The sequence below is a fragment of the Anas platyrhynchos genome, chromosome 12, assembly GCF_047663525.1.
Source record: "Anas platyrhynchos isolate ZD024472 breed Pekin duck chromosome 12, IASCAAS_PekinDuck_T2T, whole genome shotgun sequence".
NCBI classification, from domain to species: Eukaryota; Metazoa; Chordata; class Aves; order Anseriformes; family Anatidae; genus Anas; species Anas platyrhynchos.
In genome coordinates, this window is record NC_092598.1 from 6,417,501 (window position 1) to 6,437,343 (window position 19,843).

At 36.5% G+C, this 19,843-nt stretch overlaps 1 protein-coding gene across 2 annotated transcripts in view; it reads right to left on the reverse strand.

Annotated features, from left to right (window-relative positions):
* The window catches only part of WWOX (WW domain containing oxidoreductase), a 509,171-nt gene that overhangs the window by 293,966 nt on the left and 195,362 nt on the right, over window positions 1–19,843 (reverse strand). The window contains exon 9 of one of the 2 annotated variants that reach the window (XM_013098287.5): window positions 6,768–6,948. The exons of the other annotated variant lie outside the window; for it this stretch is intronic. Coding sequence (XP_012953741.1) covers window positions 6,934–6,948 — 15 coding nt within the window. The 3' untranslated portion in view covers window positions 6,768–6,933. Of the gene's footprint in view, window positions 1–6,767; window positions 6,949–19,843 lie in introns of those variants that run through there. 2 annotated transcript variants of the gene reach the window in all.

Below are 19,843 nucleotides of genomic sequence, written 5' to 3' on the forward strand. Positions count from 1 at the left end.
CAAATGGATCAGAAGCAGCTGCTTGAGGCAGTCTCTCTCTGGTTCACAACCAAAGGCAGAAATAACAAGCAACTAATTCTAATCAGCTCTCAAACTCCCAAAAATACATTGCTATCAAACCTTCCAAATTTTCTAAAGGAGGAGGAGGAGAAAAAGAAAAAGAAAAAAAAAAAAAAGTAAAGTAAAGCATGTTTCCACTCATGAATCCCTGATGTGTTAGCCCCATGAAATTACACTTATTTTAGCTGTTCTGGATCTAGAAAGCTCTAAATAAGCAGCTGCATAGCAGAGAGGTCCAGAAGTGTCAGTCATAAGTGCTCCCTTTGAAACCAAGGGTGAAAACCAATTGGCAGGAGGATGTAACAGGATCGTGGCACTGTGCTTGACCTTTGTATAGTAGGTGATATGGGGAGGTCTAATGAACTTACCTAATTTAACTATTTCTGCTCTCTGAAGGAGTTCTCTACTTTGAGCAGTAAAAAAGGAAGCAAAAGAAAGGAAAAAAAACTGACAGGAACAAGGCTTCTCCAGGCTTATAATTTCATTTATGTAAAGAGACACGCCGTAGATCAGAGTCAACAGAAACACAGTATGCTGCTGTCACTATCAAGATTTTAAATAGCAGGCTTTGCAATAACTATGTAAATTATTAATATGTAAATTTAGAGTCAAATTATCTCCTCTGAATCTAAGGACCTTGGAAGAAGCAATGCACAGCTTCTTCAGGGAGCAGACTGAGCATGGGACTTTGCTTTAATTCCCAGCTGAAAGCGGTGAAACCATCTGGTTCTGGCTCCCCCAAACACCTCCACAAGCTCCTCATCAATAAAGCCCATCCGCAGGGAGGAAAGGAATACTGCTGAGTAATAAAGGCCAGTGTTCCCATGCTGAGTCCTCACCCCTGGCTCTCCAAACAGCACTTTCCAACAAGCACACAAGCATGTTTGGGGAAAGGGGGTGTGGGATGTGTGTTCTCCTTATGCTTAGAGACGTGTAAGTGGAGAAGAAAAAGGATGGAAGAGGCAGAACAGTGAAAGGAGGCATCCTGGAGATGGCAAGGGATGGCAACAGGGAAAGAACTGTGGATAAAGGAGGAGGTTCACCATCTTTAGGGGAAGTGAGAGAAGTTTGGGGAACGATACGAGAACCTTATTTTTCTCAGACAGACAAGAAAAGCCTCAGTTCATGATCCTTCACAGTCTCCAGTTAGTTCTCCATATTCTGTCCTCTTCTGGTCGTGCTGTGTGTTCCCCCCCTGCACACACACACACAAACACACACACACTGTGCCAGGCTGCTCTCTCCACCACACACAGGTGTTACCTGCACTGGCTTCACAAAAACTGTAAAACAAGAAGGGTGGATAGGGAACATCCTGGATACTGTCATACCTGATGCCACAGTGTCCCCAGCAGCTGGGAGAAGTAATTACAGGAAAAATCCTACTTGGTCTCTACAGCCATCGTGAAGGCGCGAACAGGTACCTACAGGTGCCCGAGCTGCAGGGCTTGCCACAAAAGTGGATTTAGGGTGGGAGAGGGAGGAGGCGAGGATCACCTCCTGCCCTGACCCGCACTGCCGCCGCAGGCTGCATGCCAGAGCACAGGCTGCACCTGAAACACTTCCCAGGTGTGATCACAGAAAAAGGCCTCACGTTGCTGATACCAGCTCTCCCTGGCTACAGACACAGGCTGTCAAAACTCCCACAGCTAAGGAATGTTAAACTGGTCAAAGCTGGGTTTAGTCTTCACAAGCTGCAAGGGTTCCTCTTTTGTACCACATAGGAGGAACTGCAGGCCTGATTTATTTTGATGAAAACGAGCAAGTGCGGGCAACATTTAGAAGTTTTGCTACCCAGCCCTGGATGGTATGACTGAGGGATAAAGGCCAGGGTGATGTATACCAGCATCGCCAGGTGGATGACACGGTCAAGACTGAAAAGAATAGGTCTGACATCATTTGTACATTGGGCCCTCTGCTTACATGGCTGTTGAGTGTATGTGGAAACTGGCTCCTACATTACAGGACAACTGGGTGAGGTAGATCACTGCCCAAGGCAATAAAGTAGTAAGTTACTGCTTTAAAAAATTAACCAACTACCCTAACTGATAATCCTGTCCTCTACCCCAACAGCTAAAAGCCATAAAATTATGTCTTAAAAGCTCAAGAGATTCACCTCAAAAACAAAACATAAAAATAAACACAAGTCAGCTGATTTGAGATCTAAACTCTTCTGACCCCAAGTTTAATGTGTCTGGGTGACAATTCTGCTATTAACTCTATGTAGTCAAGCAGGTTGGTTTTGACCTGTTCAGGGAGTAGGGGATGGGATGGGAACACTGCTGCCTGGGACAGCTTTGACCAACTGGGGCTCATCCTTGGTGCTGGGGCTGCAGTTCACAAGAGGACCAACGTCCTGGTAAGAATTCATCCCACACAACCACTTCCAGATCTCTCAAACTGATTATTCGTGAAGAAATTAGATGAGCTACTAACAACAGGCAATGCCATCCATGGCTGCTTAAATGGCCTTTGGAGCCCTCGGACCTGAGGGCACTTCAAGGAGCCCTCCCATTTCTCTGTCTTTTTAAGGCTGAGCTGGCAACAGGCTCAATGATCAGGAACCTGAATGTTGGGTTAAGAATGTTTTTGCACTTCTCTTCCACTTTTGGATGCACGATGGAGTCTCAGAAACAGCTTGACTAGGAGAACAGCATCTTAGTGACAGGTATGAGTAACATAGAAATCAGTGCAAAGTGGATTTGGTGGGAATAGAACTTTCTTTCTCAGGCTGTAGTTCAGAGCAGCCAGCCAGGAAACAGTTGATGTTGTCAGTCCTCTGTGAGGGCAATGCCAGCAAGAGCCCTTTGGAGCAGGAACAAGGGTTGCTGCCTGTAGATACAGGAATTAGAAATGGTCTGTGCACCAATTTCAGACCACACTGCATAGAGGCATTTTTTTCTGTTAGTACATAGATACATGCAGTGAGCTTGCCAGAAACATAATGTCTATGAAAGGAAATAGAAAATAGATCCTGGGACCACATAGAGTGAGAAACAAATTTTGAATTTGGCCCATGGCAAATTACTGTATATTACTACTTGTTTTTCTCCCCTTTGTTATTGTTCTCTAAAATTCTTCTGTGAGATCCATAATCAACTTTGATATGTGTGGAAATCTGCTTAGTGTCATAAACTTAGTAACCAGAAAGAAAGAAAGAAAATTCACAAATTATTTCCCAATGTAAGTGGTCAACTCCCTCTTACTCAGCTTGATTAATCTGAGATGTGCACCATCACAGTCCTCAGAAGAGAAACCTTACAAATCTCCTTTCTCACAAAACAAAGACTGCTCACTGAAGTGTTCAGGTACTCAGTTACATTCAACACAAGCTAATTCACTTATCTTCAACAAGTGGACTATTGATTTTTTGCCTGATTTCTAAGCTGCCCGGGGCTTTCTGAACTACAACAATAGCATCCTGCATTAAAAAAAAAAAAAAAAAAAAAAAAGAGAGAGAGAGGGGGAATGCAGTGGTAAATACCCCTTTGCTCATCAGTAATTATAATGACTTCATGTTTGCTTAATTTTGTCAGCATATACAGCAAATACATGGTTTATGAAACTTCTACAATCCTGTTTCACCTGCCCCTGCTATATAATTTGATAACACAAACAGAATCCTACTTATTTCTGGGCTGGAAATATTGCAGATCATTCTTCTCCATCAAGAGAAAACATACAATTACTAAGAGTCATTTGCTAATTGTGCTATCCACGTTCTTTCAGAGTCACACAGTCAGACTCATGGCTTTATAGTTACCACGTTCAGTCAGGAATGAAATGGCAGATGACTTATGCAATTTTGGTAAAAATATTAAAATAAAAAAATAGATTTAGAGCCATAAATCACATCCCCTACTGTGATACAAGCACATGAATTCTACTACGTCAGATAATTTAGCCTTTTAGGAGTTTTATATAAAGATACACTGTTGATTTGCTCCTGTTGGTGCACTGAATGGCTGAAATATACATTCACAATTTAAGCATTTAGACACAAATGAACCACAGGAAAACTCATGTTTTTTGAATGTGCCAAAGGAGCTTTTACATTTGAAAGATTAAATAAACTTGTGTGACTATCTTTGGACCTTTTGCATCTGAGATTTAATATAAATTTAGCCTATTTTTTACTAAGCTGTTGTCAGTGGTGGTCATGTACTATTATAAACCCCTTAATAGAAACAGAATTTAATTTATAAAATAAAGACAATAAAGTTGACTGGATATTGTATTGCTGAAAACAGATTTATAGATAAAACTGGTCTTGAAAGCCAGACTGTGATTAAACTAACTGTCCTTTAAGTAAGAATAATCAACAGGTTAAGGTTCTGAGGGATGGGTTCTTATGCAAGTGAACCAGTCATTTTTATCCTATTTTTACATACTAAAGAACTCACAAACCTTGTTCCCAAAGCAGAGCATAACTAAACAGATGTGTCAGGAATACTGCAAACCAGGCTTATCCTTATGCTTTCACACTGAAGAAATACCCCCTTTTACTATTTTTCCCCCTTTTTTTCTGCTACCTGAAGTGTAACAATAATGGAAATCTATATACAAATGGGGCCCCACTTACATACCTATTAAACAGATATTTTTTTTTTTTTTTTCAGGTTTCATTTCTAGCTGTATGCTCCTAGTCTTCAAATTCAGTGTCTCATGGTCTTTTTTTCTTTTTTCTTTTTTTTTTTTTTAATTCTAAATTGCAATTAAAAGCAAATGAACAAACAAACACTTCTCCTCCTCTCATGTCTTGTCAGAGATGGATGGTGCTGGACTTTGTTAGACAAAAATGACAGTGACAGCTTTAGAGAGGCTGCCATGTAGAAGCTCTGACCTGTGAGAGTGTCCCACAGTGATCTTTCCAGTGAAGAAGTCTATGCACCATGTGGGCTGTTTCTAGCCTTGTCTCCCCATGCATTTAGAGGCTTTTGCAATAGTAGGAAGGGGGATACAAAGAGGACAGGCTCTTCATTTGCGCAAGAGATGTGCTTCTTCCTCCCACTTTGCCAATTTGTTAACATGCTTCCAGCTCTTTCTAATGCTTTTTAAAACATGTGATTCCAAATAAGAAACACAAAGAGTGTGTACACCCAATTGGACCGTGGCAGAAGATGACTCTCATGGACTCTAGCAATGCTAGACGGCAAAGACGGGCTACAGCTAAAGCAATGCGTGATCCCTCCATGCCGTCAATACTTGAAGGTGGGGGGAGCAATCTGTCAACTGTAATACAGTTCTAGTAAAGATATATCCTCTGTTCTCTTTGTCAAATTGACACACACAGGTATTTCAATCTATACTTCATGGTTAAAATTGATCCTAGTGAGAGGATATGTGGCTTGATCAAACCTGTGTAGGACTGAATCAAACAGGATTGATGACAAAAAATGTCTGCTTCAAAAAAGCAGGAAGTTTTTCCTGTGGTAACAGGGAGATTGAAGTCTTGCTGAGGGACAGACAGGACAAAAAAAAAAAAAGCTGACATGACCACTTTGGCACAAATAATCCCAATATTGCTAAAACCAGTAAATATATAAATAAGAATTAATAAAAAAATAAGAAAAGTAAATATATGTAATTTGTTGGCTTTAAAAAAGCTGACTTTTTACACTGTATTTTCAATTTCCTCACTACTGTGCTAAGTGTATTAGTTCACAGCACATTGCCTATAGAGGAACCTCTGTATATATATGTGTGTGTGTCTTTTAAGACCTAACGAGCTCTGTTCATTTAAGATAAAGTTCTAAAATAAATAGAACCATAGCCACAAGAGAGTTTTTGGAGTGGTGACTCAAAATAATCAGGATTCAACAGCATTTATCAATGATAAAAGGGTAAAATTCAATATTGTATAAATAAGACTACAGAAGTGTTGTATTTAGATTAAATTTAATATAGAAAAATGACAGTTTTTATTTATCCCTGTGTAGTCATAAAGTAATGTTAACTGGATCATAATTTTCACATTATAAAGGATCTGACCAGACAACCAGCAGGTTATTAGCCTGGCAAACAGTCATAAATTTAGTGAATATTTCAGAGTCAAGATTCATATGCGTCTGCCAGCAGACTTACTTTCCCCAAAATTTTCTGGGTATCAAATCATAACTTTAAATTATCACACAGTTGCGCCTTAAAAGATAAGGTTAAGAAGATATCCTATAACAAAGATGTATTCTGAGAATAATTTGAATTGTCATAAGGAAAAAACAGAGTTGCCAATCCAGTTTCAATCTTCCTTCTGTGATAAATTTGCTTGTTTCACATTCCTCACCCACTAAATTGGATTTGACCAATTGGAATTGGTCTGATGGTCATTTTGTATTTTCATGCCAAAGAAAACAATTAATTTGAAAGATAAAAGAATGAAAATGCTGTAGTAAAAAAGTCACTTCACATTGGTTCTGGACTTAGAACAAGATATGCTGCTTTAGGGTAAGATCCTGACAACAGCACATCATTACTGCTGCTATATAGGAATCGCAAGTTTATTCAGAGAATTACGATGGAGCAGATGGGAGGATATAAGACTTTTGTAATAACCGACAGAACCAAATGCAAGCCAAAAAGTAAAAATACACATCATCATTACAAGTTTATGTTTTTATGACATATAAGTTTAAGAATCACTTTTGTCTTAATGATAAAAACAACTAACATGGTCTACAAATATTCTGAATTCCTTCCTTTGAAGATAAGGATGGGATGCTTAACTGCTGCTGGAAATCTGACTTGATGAGAGCATTGGGACTGGTTTGCTGTCTCCAAATACAAGGGGTTGATATCCCAGTAGTGACCAACTCCCACTTCCCTTTAGTAGGATTACAGTTTTGCCTCCATACTCTTCCTGTAGTTTTATAATGACTATCCCATCTTAGCCTGAAAACAAATGAGCACATTAAGTATTTGGTATAAATATAAATATTATAAAGCAATTTATTATTTGTCCTTCCATAAAAAATTCTAGATGAGTACTCTTTAAGATCCTGTCCTAGAAATTTCAGTCTATCAATCATCAGCAGGAGTTCTAATGATAGTTATAAAAATGTGAATTATGGGCATGTGTCTAACCAGTATGGATTTTGGCAAAATAAAAATACATAAGATACTCTTCAATCCATTATTGCCCACAAATGCAGGAAAAGACATTACAATGTCAACATTTTCCAACCATATAGCACAGATACTTCCTGTAATACATAGAGAAAAAAACTACAGTAATCTAAGATTCTAATCTCTATAAGCCATTGAAGAAGGCATTTTTATTAACAGCATCAATAGCATGCTCAAAAAATATTAAAAAATGGATAGGAAACAATGACCCTTGAAGAGCTAAAAATGTTACACAGGGCTAGTTTAGGTAATCATTTACAACCAGATAGTAAAACTCAATGAGGAACCTTAGCACATCTAACACAGCATTCAAAAAACCCTGGCAACACAATCCCATGCAAGAATATTTACTCCAGTTACATATGCAGTCAAATGAAGCAGGTTTCAACATTAGGCAGTTAAATTGTATGTGCAATGTAGCTTAATAAATGATATTTCAATTGTGGAAATCTAGAACAAGGAGTCCCTGTTCTGCCTCCTTGCCATTCCCCTCAGGACAAATGCAAGCCCAGGCAAAGAAGGTACTGTTGGAAAAAATACGTGATTTAGAAGCACATATCTCATTTTCAAATGTGATTCATGCACTTAGATGTATAAATACCATTGAAATTTGGTAAGATTCAGGAAATTAATTTTTTTAATTAGGAGTTAGACTCCTACCATACTTAGTCTTTAGGCAACACTGACAGTATTTTCAAAGCTATTTGGAAACTTCAAAGGGAAGCTATGGGCTCACCGTGATTTTCAAAAGCACGTGAGCAGTTGAGAGGCTTAACTTCCTGGGCTGCTTGAATTTTGTTTTTAAAATCTTGAGATACGTATTTGTATCTCCAAGCACCTAAACCATGTATTTGATAACACAGTATCTAATAATTTAAGTGTATTTGTTTCTGAAAGAACACCAAAAGAACCACAGAAATGTCAAAGACTAGCAGATGATAACTTTCTGAGTTTTTCATTGTAGTTCAAGCAACTGTAATATAGACCTTGATCCTTCCACCTATGCTAACATGTTAGATATTCATGCATATTTTAGAAACAGGCTGTCAAGTTAATAATGAATTTAACAAAACACAATTAACTTTTATGATACATTAAAAAATCAACAAACTAACAAACAAAAGCCTAAAATTCTACATTTCCCAGTTGTAAATTTCCTAAAATTCTCCTCCTCTGTGATCTAAACAATATTTAGCTTATGCTGAAAATTTATATAGCAATGTGAAGAATGGGGTGCTTGTGTTTTTTGTTTATATGTTTTCTAATAAAACAACTGAATGACATGGCAAACCACAGCATGGAATTTTGAACAAAAGGGTTTCCCCAAAAGCTGAGATTTTCATAGTCCAATATAGTATTAATCTCACCTTTCTTTACTTTTCCACAGGAAAAAAAATAAAAATCTTTTTAAAAGTCTGGTTTCCTTAGCCATTATTATGTAGCTACCCCAATCTTTCATGTTTTCCAAAGAAAGAACTGCTGATGATTATTCCTGTCTGCATATTTACCGCAATTTTTTTCATCTTATTCATATTAGCATATTAACATATCTACATGTTCTACATTAAACTATATGCATAATGCACTTTTGCATTATGAAGTCTGTGTAGTTAATTAAGGATTTCTGTTTACCTCCCTACTTCTTCCTGCTCTCTGGCTATACAGATGTCAAAGAAGGGCCTATACCTTTGGACTAGCTGATCCCTGGCTGCAGTATACAGGGAAATGTTAGAACAAGAGGAAAGGATGCAATATAAGTCATTCTACCAACAGCAAATTTTTCCAGATACATTCCTGCTTATCATTCTTCTTGGATTTATATGGAATATGGAAGGATGTGAGCTGGTGTTCAATATTCAAAATAATTTACATTCAGCTGTCTCATTTCCTTTTTAGGGATGTTGTGGTGCTGAAAAAAAAAAAAAAAAAAAAAAAAGAAAAAAAAAAAGCTCAAAGCTCTTGTGTGACTGGTGTGACTGTACCAGTACAGTCACTAGCATGAAAAACTGAAACATACTTTTCTGTGTAAGGGTACCTTTCTCACTTATGCCAGAACTAGCTGACATGCAAGAAAGCTATCTCACTATGAGACTGTGCAAGAGTGTTGCAGTTTCCTAAGACAACAGTTGGTTACACATTATACTGTAGGAGAGATCTGTGCAAACGCTGCAAACTTTGTCTTACACAGTTGCACTAGACTTTTGCCTAGAAAAGCTATTAAACTAATACTGCCTTGATACCACCTTCCTTTCTCCTATTAAATATATATATATATTTATCAATATTAAAATCAAGCTGTGTAGTGTACCAACGAGTGACACTTCCCAGTGAGGTGAATATTGTTTATAGTTCTTTCAAGTCTGAGTGATTGCTTACAGGTCTCCCTCAAGATGACTTGATCATGAATCATCTTTGAGCCTTTATTCCACAAAAATCAAGATGATGATGACTCTTACTGAGAAACAAAAGACAATTAAGGTCAAAAGTGGACACCTGAGGGTCAGACTGGATAGCATTATGAATGCATAATTTTGTGTATTTTCTTTATGCTTTAGTTTATTTGGACGTAACCTTCAGTGAAAGCTAAAGCAGCAGGACAGAATTTACACTCTATATTTATACACTCTAGCTGACAGTACCTCTGCTTTTCCTGTGTCAGACCTCACAACAGCAGGATCTGCTGCGTATGAACAGGTAAAGCAGACGAACGTCCATCAGTGAGTAGGTTAATACTACTAAACTGATTCAACTTTAGTGTGACTTGTTTTTTAACCCACACTTCAGGAGATGTCTACGTGGTATCTAATATGTATGAGGCACTATACACCATACAGTACTTACAATGCATTTTTAAAAGCTATTCCTTTTATAAGTTAAAACCTACAGTACATTTTTAACCAATTCTTGAGTATTCTAAAAGAAAATGTTTTCTGTTTCCAAGCCAGAACTGGTCATTTCTTCTACAGAATATGATGTTTGAAAATCAGTTCTTCCTATTATAGATTTCTCCCTCAGCTTGTAGAAAATCCATGATTCCCTAAACATTGGTCTTTGAAAGCACATTGACTAAAATCTTCATGCCTAATTCATGAAGTGTAGTCTGGAGATTAGTGGAGCTGGACATAGACCAGGAATACTTTATCATATTCTAATAAGCAGAGGCTGAAAATTGCATTTCTAAGGCTACAGTATTAAAGGGCACACTGCAAAACATGACCCAAACATAACTCAGTAGTTCTACACTGCCTGTAAAGGCTTTGATATGATAAAGTATGCTGACGAGGGGAATAAACACAACTAGAAATTTCTATATTTAAAAAGGGGGGGAAAACAGCAAACGCTCCATGTATACATCAAAGCTTATACTGTATATTATAAACTTATATAATGTGATCCCAATGGAACAACCCTTGTACTGTTATCGATTATTCGAACACACCAAGGAACATCATTGCAATAACATAAAATTAGGCTTATGTAGCAAATGTAACAGTAAAAACAGTCTAGTAAAAATAGTCTATAAGGCTAATGTAATCATTACTATAAAACTCTTAATGACTTCTTGCCATATAATACACCAGAAAAATGTGAAAACTAAAATTACCAGAGGAAAAACATGAACATATTTGACTTATGATTTTTGTGTTATTTAAAAAATAAATTGCTCGCCACCTCTTTTGTTTGGTTCTGTTGTTGTTTTGTGTGCTTGTTTTATTTTGTACAACATAACTAGATTTTAAAAGGGAAAAAGGAGTGATATATGACATGGTTTCTGGTTACTCCACAGCAGGATCTGTTGATGGTAGAAGATCTCAGAAAAGGATCTTTTCACATACTAGGTTTTTCTTCCCATTTAGAAGGGAGTGAACGGACATCTGTCCCATCTCTCATCGTGAGAGCATATTACAGTGTCAGGACCTGTTTTGGAAAGAAGATGTATACTGAACAGAGCTGGATTTGGGAACACCACTATTTTCCACATTAGCAGTGATCATGATGCACAAAGCTTGAAGGGGCAGGGTGGTTGTATTAAGGAAAAATGAAAAGAACAAAAGACTATTTGGTCAAACTGGCAAGACTTTGAATGAGTGAAAACCATCAGTCACAGTGACCAACAGACCCTGGCAATATAAACAAGGTAGAAATGATAGTCAATAAAATCACAATTAGGTACACTGAGTGTCAGCGTTCCTGTGTGCTCACAATCAAGGAAATCAATAACTAACACTGAAAATTCTCCACCACTTGCTTTCCTTTATATATATATATATATGTATATATATATATATATTTAATTTAAATTCATCTTCTCCAGATGATTCTACTAAGACTATCTTTAACAAAAAACAGTTCCAATTACTGACTATGGTGCAATAGAAATCAAGAGTCAGAGATCAGGAAAGCCTACTAGCTACTTTTGAAATTAAAGTGGAAGGTGTAAAATCAACAGGTTTACAAATAAGTTAAATGATCAGAAACTGTTCTTCACACCCAGACATCTTATAGAAAGGATGATGTATAAGCTAGCAGCATTTTGTACTCCAAAGCTCTTTCCAAAAAATAATCCTTAGTGTTGGAAACATACAGAGAACTAATCTACCTCCTACAGAGTTAGATGTGACTGCTAAGCGGCATGTTTTATAGTTTCTGGTCTCCTCCCCCAATGAAAAAATAGCCTAAGCATAACACAAGAAGAACACATTATCCCCATTTAATATGAAGAGTAATCTTCTCTTGCTTTAATTTCATTTGAAAACTGTAAGAGCACATTTAAAAGCAACAACCAAAATTTCACTCTTCGTTTCATAAGTTTCAGGTAGTACTTAGCTTTGTCTCTTTCCAGCCTACCTTCACATTTTCTTTCCATCATCCTTGTCATTACAGCTTTTTTTGGATATTTCACACCTTGCCCTCTGTTCCTAGGTTTTCATGGTTTTTATCCAAGTTGGCTAAACTTCAGACTTTTATTATTACTACACTATTTATGGAATCATGGAAAGAAAAGAGTCATGGGTGAAGTTGCAAAGAGATCAGTCTCTGAAAAATAGGAATATCTAATTCCTCCTGAAATTACAGCAACAAAAATGCAGCAACTTAACTGGCATTGATATCACACCTGACAGTTGGCTTTAGCCCACGACCCAAGTTAATATTCAGAAATTAAGTTCAAAAGGGTACCTTTACTATTCATCACTCTTAGAGTAAAGGCACCTCTCATAACAAAAGACAACAGAAATGCACAGTAAGACAACTGTTGCTTCTTCCAGGAAACCTTGGCTTACTTGGCTTACTGCAGGGCAGCATAGCACTTCTTTCTGAATACTTTCCAAATAGATCCAAAGGAATTCAAGCTTCTCTGCAGTTCACCAGGAATGTGTACAATTGTATTGGATAGCTTATTGAAAAATGGCTCTTTTAAATATTCTTCAATATGAACTCTGAGAATTTTCATATACACCTACACACAAATCACCCTGATGATTTAGTTAGAGTAACACTTTGCCAACAAACACAAGCTTTCTTCCTGTATCTTCTAAATGTACTGGTTTCACTCCTATAGTGATATAGAACACAAACTTCTTTAGAGCTCCTCATTCCAAACATCCATCATTCAGAGAAATATCAAAGAAAACCTCTGCAAGTGTACAAAGGTTTAAATGTTGAAAATGGATAGCTGTAGAATGAGCCCTTCATTACCAAAGAAGTGAAAAACGTAAGCTTCTTTGACACTTATTCAGGTATACATGTATTTTTGTTAACACTGTACGCACCACCTGCATATAAAAAATTGTTTCCAATGTTTTGGAAATAGTTATTTCTAGACAGGAATTATACCTTATTATAAGAAAATGCCTGCAAATGCACATAAAACACAGAAAATTACCTGAGTGTCTCCTGACAGTGGCAGATTCCTATATCTTAAAATATTTTTATATACACATGAATTAAAAAGGCTTTAGCAGAAATTTTGTAGCACAGCATAGACCAAGTGTCCTGCATTTGTATGGATATAAAGCCTTTTATCTTAAGCTGTATGAACACAAGATATCATCCATGATAAATGCCCTTCTCTGTCTGTGACATTTCCCTCATGCTGTTTTCCATACATAACAGGTACAAAGCACACCATATGTGAAAATACAAAAAAAAATAGCATTTTGCCTGATCAGTGTCTGTATACAGTAATCAGAGAGAAAAAAAAAAAAAGAATAGCTCTTGTAATGACATTTTATAGCTTAATTCGAATCAATAAGACAGATATTTTGAAAAATTCACATAAGTTTAGAAGCAATTATGAATGGAAAGGAAAATGAAAAAGGGTGAATATTACTGGCTTGAGATTTGTTCATTTGAGACTTGTATTTTTTTTTCTATCATGCCAAATTCCTGCAAGTGATGCAGCATGGTTGAGCTGTGCAATAAATGCTTCTACCAAATTAATCACCATCCTCACGAATCAGTCTGGTAACTTAAAGTTCAGCATATGTATTTCTAAAAGGCATCTACTGCATTTTCTGTGAATACTAGATGTTAAGGATATATTATTTTTGAACTGCTTTCTATACTACACTACTATGAAATCAAACTCTTGCTATGAGGAACTTCTTTTATTTTTTGCTCTTGAAAAATAAATCATTTAAACATTTAGCACACACAAATAAAAAGGAGAAAGTATTGAAGGAGATAAAACCTCAGCAGAAATAATAACTGAAACCCAAAGTAACAACCACAACAAATAAATCTTAATTTAAAAAATATGTCTTCATTCTGTTAGCAAGCCTCCTACCAACTGTCATTACCATTTGGCAGGATAGGTCACTTAAAGCAAGGTTCCTTCTTCAGTTTCTAGTGCCTCCATAATGCTAGAAATTCCAGTTAAATTTCCCCACATGTTAATAGCCAAATAGCCAATTTTTGCAGGACTGAAGGTTTTTGTTTGTTTGTTTGTCGTTGTCGTCCCCTCCTCCCCCCCCAAGGAAAGGGGAGTGGAGAGGAGGAAAATAACCTTAACTTCGGTATTTTAATGATGACATATAAGTTGTTCATGTCAAAATTACAACTCTGAATTTGATCTGAAAAACTGGGGTGCCATATTCCACATGAGCCTCACTAAGGAGCATACCTTATAAAATAATTTGAACTTTCTTGATTTTTCTTATTAGAAAGAAGAGTTGCAACAGGAATTATGGAAGAAAAAAAAAAAAAAAAAAAGGAAAATCTTCGATTCCTCACATTTTCAGAGACACTTTGTCTCACAAATTAACTTTTTCACCGACGTTGACCCTACAGCACTGATATAGCTCCATTAGTAAAGCATAACTAACAACATGATATGAACCTCTCAGCCTTCTGCCTGATCAAGACACTATCCACATTTACAGGTGGAAGGACTTTTATTTTCAGTGAGAATTATCCATGACTGCATGACTATAGAAACTGCCGTTTATTAAAAATATCAAACATCACAATACCCATAATGCAGCTTTAAGACTTCCAAAAATTGGAGTCATAAAATTTCGTCTGTTCACAGACATTTGAACACACTGTTTATGCTCCGACTTCATCCTCTGCACAGTTTTTTGCAACCCCAGAGATAGATTGTGATAGAGAATTTCTGGCAGTTTAGTCTCCTGATACATGTCTTTTTAGTAAATTATCTCCGTATACCTCTTAAAAGAACATATGATCTATAATTCTAATCTGAGTGGAAACATTTCTGTATTTTACCATGAGGATTTATGTCACATTAACAACACAAACATACAATATTTATCCCTTTCCAGATTCCTGTTTTTGTGCAACTTCTCACAATCCTGTAGCTGCTTTGACACTAACTACTAAGATGCTAGAATGACAACCATGCCAAGGAGCAACTCAGACGCAGTACAATTTATCCTATATTGTGCAAATGCAGACCTGAAGAATTTCCAGTGTGAACTAAGACCTGAAAGGACTTTCTACAATGTCAAAAGAGCACTTGTGTGGAGAAGACAGACTGCACCTCACTGTTTGGTGATGAGACACTAACCAGCTTTAGTTCTGATAAGATGCTTTACCTGAGGTATTCAATTATATCCCTACCAGACTATGCTGAAGGAATATTTAAAGTCTGCTTTGCCCTTGACTCTTGATTCTGCATGTCAAAAACACTTAACTCAAACCCTTTTGGATTACCAATACTGCATTAAGTTCATTGACTCCTGTACCAGATTATCCAGGACCAGATGAACTGATATCACACTAACAGATATTGATGCTGTTTTAATATTAGACAAAAACAGCATGGCTTTACAAACGTTTTAATTATTTTGAGGGGGTGGGCTAATAAACAGTTCCCTCATGCAACCTGCAGTCAAGTATTTTATAGAACCCTCCCTTGAAACTGTTGTGAAAATTCAGAAATTTAGTGAGATACATCCTGAAGAAAATGCTTTTATTTGAGAATTTTTGGTTTATGAAACCACAAAACTGTCCACACTAATCTACAGCTCCCCTTGCTGGGTCAGTTGCTGAATTGCATTTGAACTGTGGCAAACAAATAAAGTATTTGATACATCTAGACTTACAAAATGTGCATCATGGATATCTATTGTTGTGCACAATAAGCCTCTGTGCTACCCACATTGCCTAGAGATGGAGCTTCACCAGCACAAGACAAATTTCAGACCACACTTCAGTGCTGCAACTGAAGAGACAACAGAATCAAAAAACAAAAACACATACCAGCTTTTTTCTGCCTTCTGAGTTTCTACAGACTCCCTTGATTACCACAGGCAATCCTCACTTCTTGTCCTTAGCCCTCCCCCTCTGAAAGATGTCATTGAATAGGCTGTTGTTCGGAACACCATTCCGAATGGAACTTCAAATCTCTTAACAGCTATACTCAAAAGCAGAACCAACCCTTCTTCCCTTACTAGAAATGAGCGCACCACAACACATCTTGTTCAGGCCACCTGCAGTTACTGTTCTGTTTCCTTCACCAGAACTAGTTAGTGCTACCGTTTGTGAACCCTATGAACTTTTTTACTTTAATAAAACTTAAGTGTCCCAGAAAACCTGACTTCTTTGCAAAGTAGATGATTTCTCTGATCAGTTATTCAGATATTCCCATAAACACGCTGTGAAGGTTTTTCCTTCTTGAAATGGCTTAATAGTTTTCCTAATGAAGAGTAAAGTATAATCCATATCCTGATCAACTAATTACTAATGCAACAGCAATTCCTTAGATTTAACATAGCTTCTCATTCTAAATGCAAGGCACAATGATGCTAGGATGGAATTCCCCCTATATATATATTTTTTTTTTCCCTTGACCTTTCAGTTGCAATTTGCATTTTCAGGTAATTCAGAGCATCTTCTATGATTTTGTCCTAACAAGTTTATCTATGTTAGCTGTCTTGACATCGCTGTGGAGATATAACTGAGAATAATATGGCTGAAGTGTAAATTCTACTGCAATGGTTTTCCCACAGATTTGAGAGTTTCTCTCACATTGGTATGAATATGAACACAGACACAGGTGTACAATACACAGTGCTGTAGAAGTTCTGTTTAAAAAAACAAACAAACAAACAAAACAAAAACAAACAAACAAAAACCCTTCTATCCAAAGAAAATAATAACATAGGTAACCATACCCTTTTTTATCTGAACCTAATGAAAATTTGGAAACATTGTACATTTTTCTGGTTAAAATCAGCACATACAGACACAGCATAATTAGGATTGGTTATTTAGATAAGAAAGATTTTCATATTTCTTTCTCTTCAGTCAATCTCTGTTTTTATCATTAAATTAAATAAAAGAATAAAAATAGAAAAAGCAAAAAGAAAGCAAGCACATGTAAGTCAACAAGCATCCAAATAAAAATTATAGATCTATTTTTTATATGTCTCTGACACCCTTTTGACCATGTATTGACCATTTGTGACCATTTTGCTCAGACTAAATCAATCAATAAGTTGCTCAGCCAGAATGTAAAACTGAATTTTTAACTGTTATAAAATTGATAATTCAGAATATGAGATGAGATGAGAAGATGATGGTATAGCTATAAACTCACTATGCATATCAAGAAAGCTGTGTGATTCAATCACATTGGAACAATAACTACTAACTTAAGACTTATTATAGCTTTTAGCAAATGAAAGATTTTAAAAATGTTTTGATACTCAAAGGTAAATTTGACATATTTGTCAATTTTCAAAGGAGTCTGGAGTGATTAGATTTAGAGGTCAGTCACTTAGAGGTCGTTGTGAGACCACAGATTTTACTTTCAAATTATGAGCAACAAAAGTGATAACCAAAACTTCATGCACACACACAAAGTGACTAGTTGGTACAAGGATTTGTGAAGTTAGTCTGTCACCCATTCAAACAGGCCCCCACTTACCAGACATAATTTTCCTGATAAATAACCTTGATAGATAAAGGCAAAGAACATAGACAATTTACTGCTATTACAAACTTCTTCAAACTATGTGCCAACACTCATCCTCTTCAAAATAAACCAGGGAGCACTAGGTCTCATGTTACAAAGCATACTATTCCAAAAAGCTAACAATAAATCCAAACCAAAAATCAATACTATTAATTTGTGAGATGGATGCTAAAAAAATCAAAGCTGCCATCACTCAAAAGTGTTAAAACATAAACACAATGGAAATCATAAATGTGCTTTAAAACTCAATTTAAAAATACCAATTACAAGTTTTTCTAATCTAAATTTAAGACCCCTGTTGCTTATTTATTCCTATGAAAAAGGATACAGCAGATGAATTGCGAATTACATTAACAGTCATTTTCCCAACCACAGAAATTGTTGGCTTAATGCCCAATGAATACAATAGCCACATGTTCACAATCTTTAATTATCCAATTAATGTAGTGTCGTTTTAGCAATTAGTTCAGATGACCATATGTAACTTTTTACAAATAGCTCTTTCTTACTATGACCAGAATGCCAAATGTACCAAAATGTGTTTATATTAAATGCCCAACTTGAACATTAAAAGGACTTACATAATTACCTATGTTTAACATACTGTGACTTGTACTATTAGATGCTTTCCAAAATGGATTTAGTTTCATAAGTAAGGTTGATTTTTGCAGACTTGTTCTGTCTTGCAGTCAAAATTCCACATTTTGTTTTCTCCTGTAATGTTAAAACAATGTCCTAATGAGGTCAAACCACAGCTGTCAAAAAAAGTTTTGGATCTGTTTTGGTGTTTTGTTTTTTTCTTTTTTTTTTTTTTTTTTGAGATAAAAATTGTAAACCAGCTTGGTATAGTCTATGCACTCACTGTACAAAAGCTTCACCCCCACATTTCTTTCAATGCTCTACAAATGAGCTACTTGCATAAGCCACTGTGCCACAGCACTGGTGTTCATGGGAAGGATGCGGGAATGGCAGCCACCTCCCCATTTTGTGGTATCACAACACAACCCCAAGAGAGCTGCGCGCTCGTGCTGGTTCAGTGCCAGGTGGCTGTCAGGTCAGTGCTGCAAAGGCAACGAGCTGAGGCACAGCTGGACAATTGTGTCCCTTCATCGACCTGGAGCAGGTTGCAGGAGACAAGGGTAGGATCCTACCAGTACAGAAGAACCTCAAAAGACACCATGTCTCCTTCCTGTAAGGTCATCACACGTATTGAACGTGATTTAGCTCAGCAGACCTAATTCTCATACTCAGTGTTATCTTATCCTTTACAGCTTAAATTGTGCTCTAGAAGGAATGAAGACAAGGATGTAGATTACACGACACCTTTCTTTTTGGAAGCACATGGCATTGGACACTGTTAGAGAGAAGAAATTCGCTTACAAGGAACCAACATGAAAATTGGCTTTCCAGGACAGGTTTGATTCAACACGTAAATCTTTTATTCCTTATGTAAGGAACATTGCCATACTCCTTACAGTAGGAAGTTCCCTATATTCTCATTGATTGAGGATCTCGTTCCAAATACAACTTCTAGGTGCTCTGATGACAGAAGACTAAAAAACACTAACAAAGAACAGAGACTGGCAGAACTAATTCCCAAGTTCAGTGAAACAGAATATAAGAGAAAGCAGAAGATGAAGGAAGAATGTCTGCTTGAAATTAATGCAACATATTTTGTTTATTACCTGGCCATCACTGTATTAGGCATCAAACACATTCAGGGAAAACTATTTTCTGTCATAGTATTTCTCTGCAGCAAAAAGATAAGTTATTTTCTCCTGAAGATACTCAAATTATAATCACTAGTATAAGGGTAATTATCGAAGAAGAAAAAAGAAAAATCAATTGCTGTGTAAATGTCTCAAATTTCTATTGTTCATAAGCTGTGTTTAGATGAAGGTGTACAAACAGACACACAGGTCTTTATTTCTCCTTAATTGGCTTCAAGTCTCTCTATGGACTCTTTTAACATATAAAAACTGTAACTATTTTAACGTAAAATTCATATCAACCTAAATGAATAGGTTAGCATTACATTTTCTGTCACTATAATTTATGAATACCAAAACCAGTGAATCACAAGACATACAGTGGCAGATAATTTTATTTGTGACAAAGGCAATTTTTCTGCACCTTTTGCTCTGTTATTCACTTTCACTACTTGTCCATATTTCACAGGGCCTGTTTTATACCAGCGTTTTAGGAAAACAAATGGAAGTT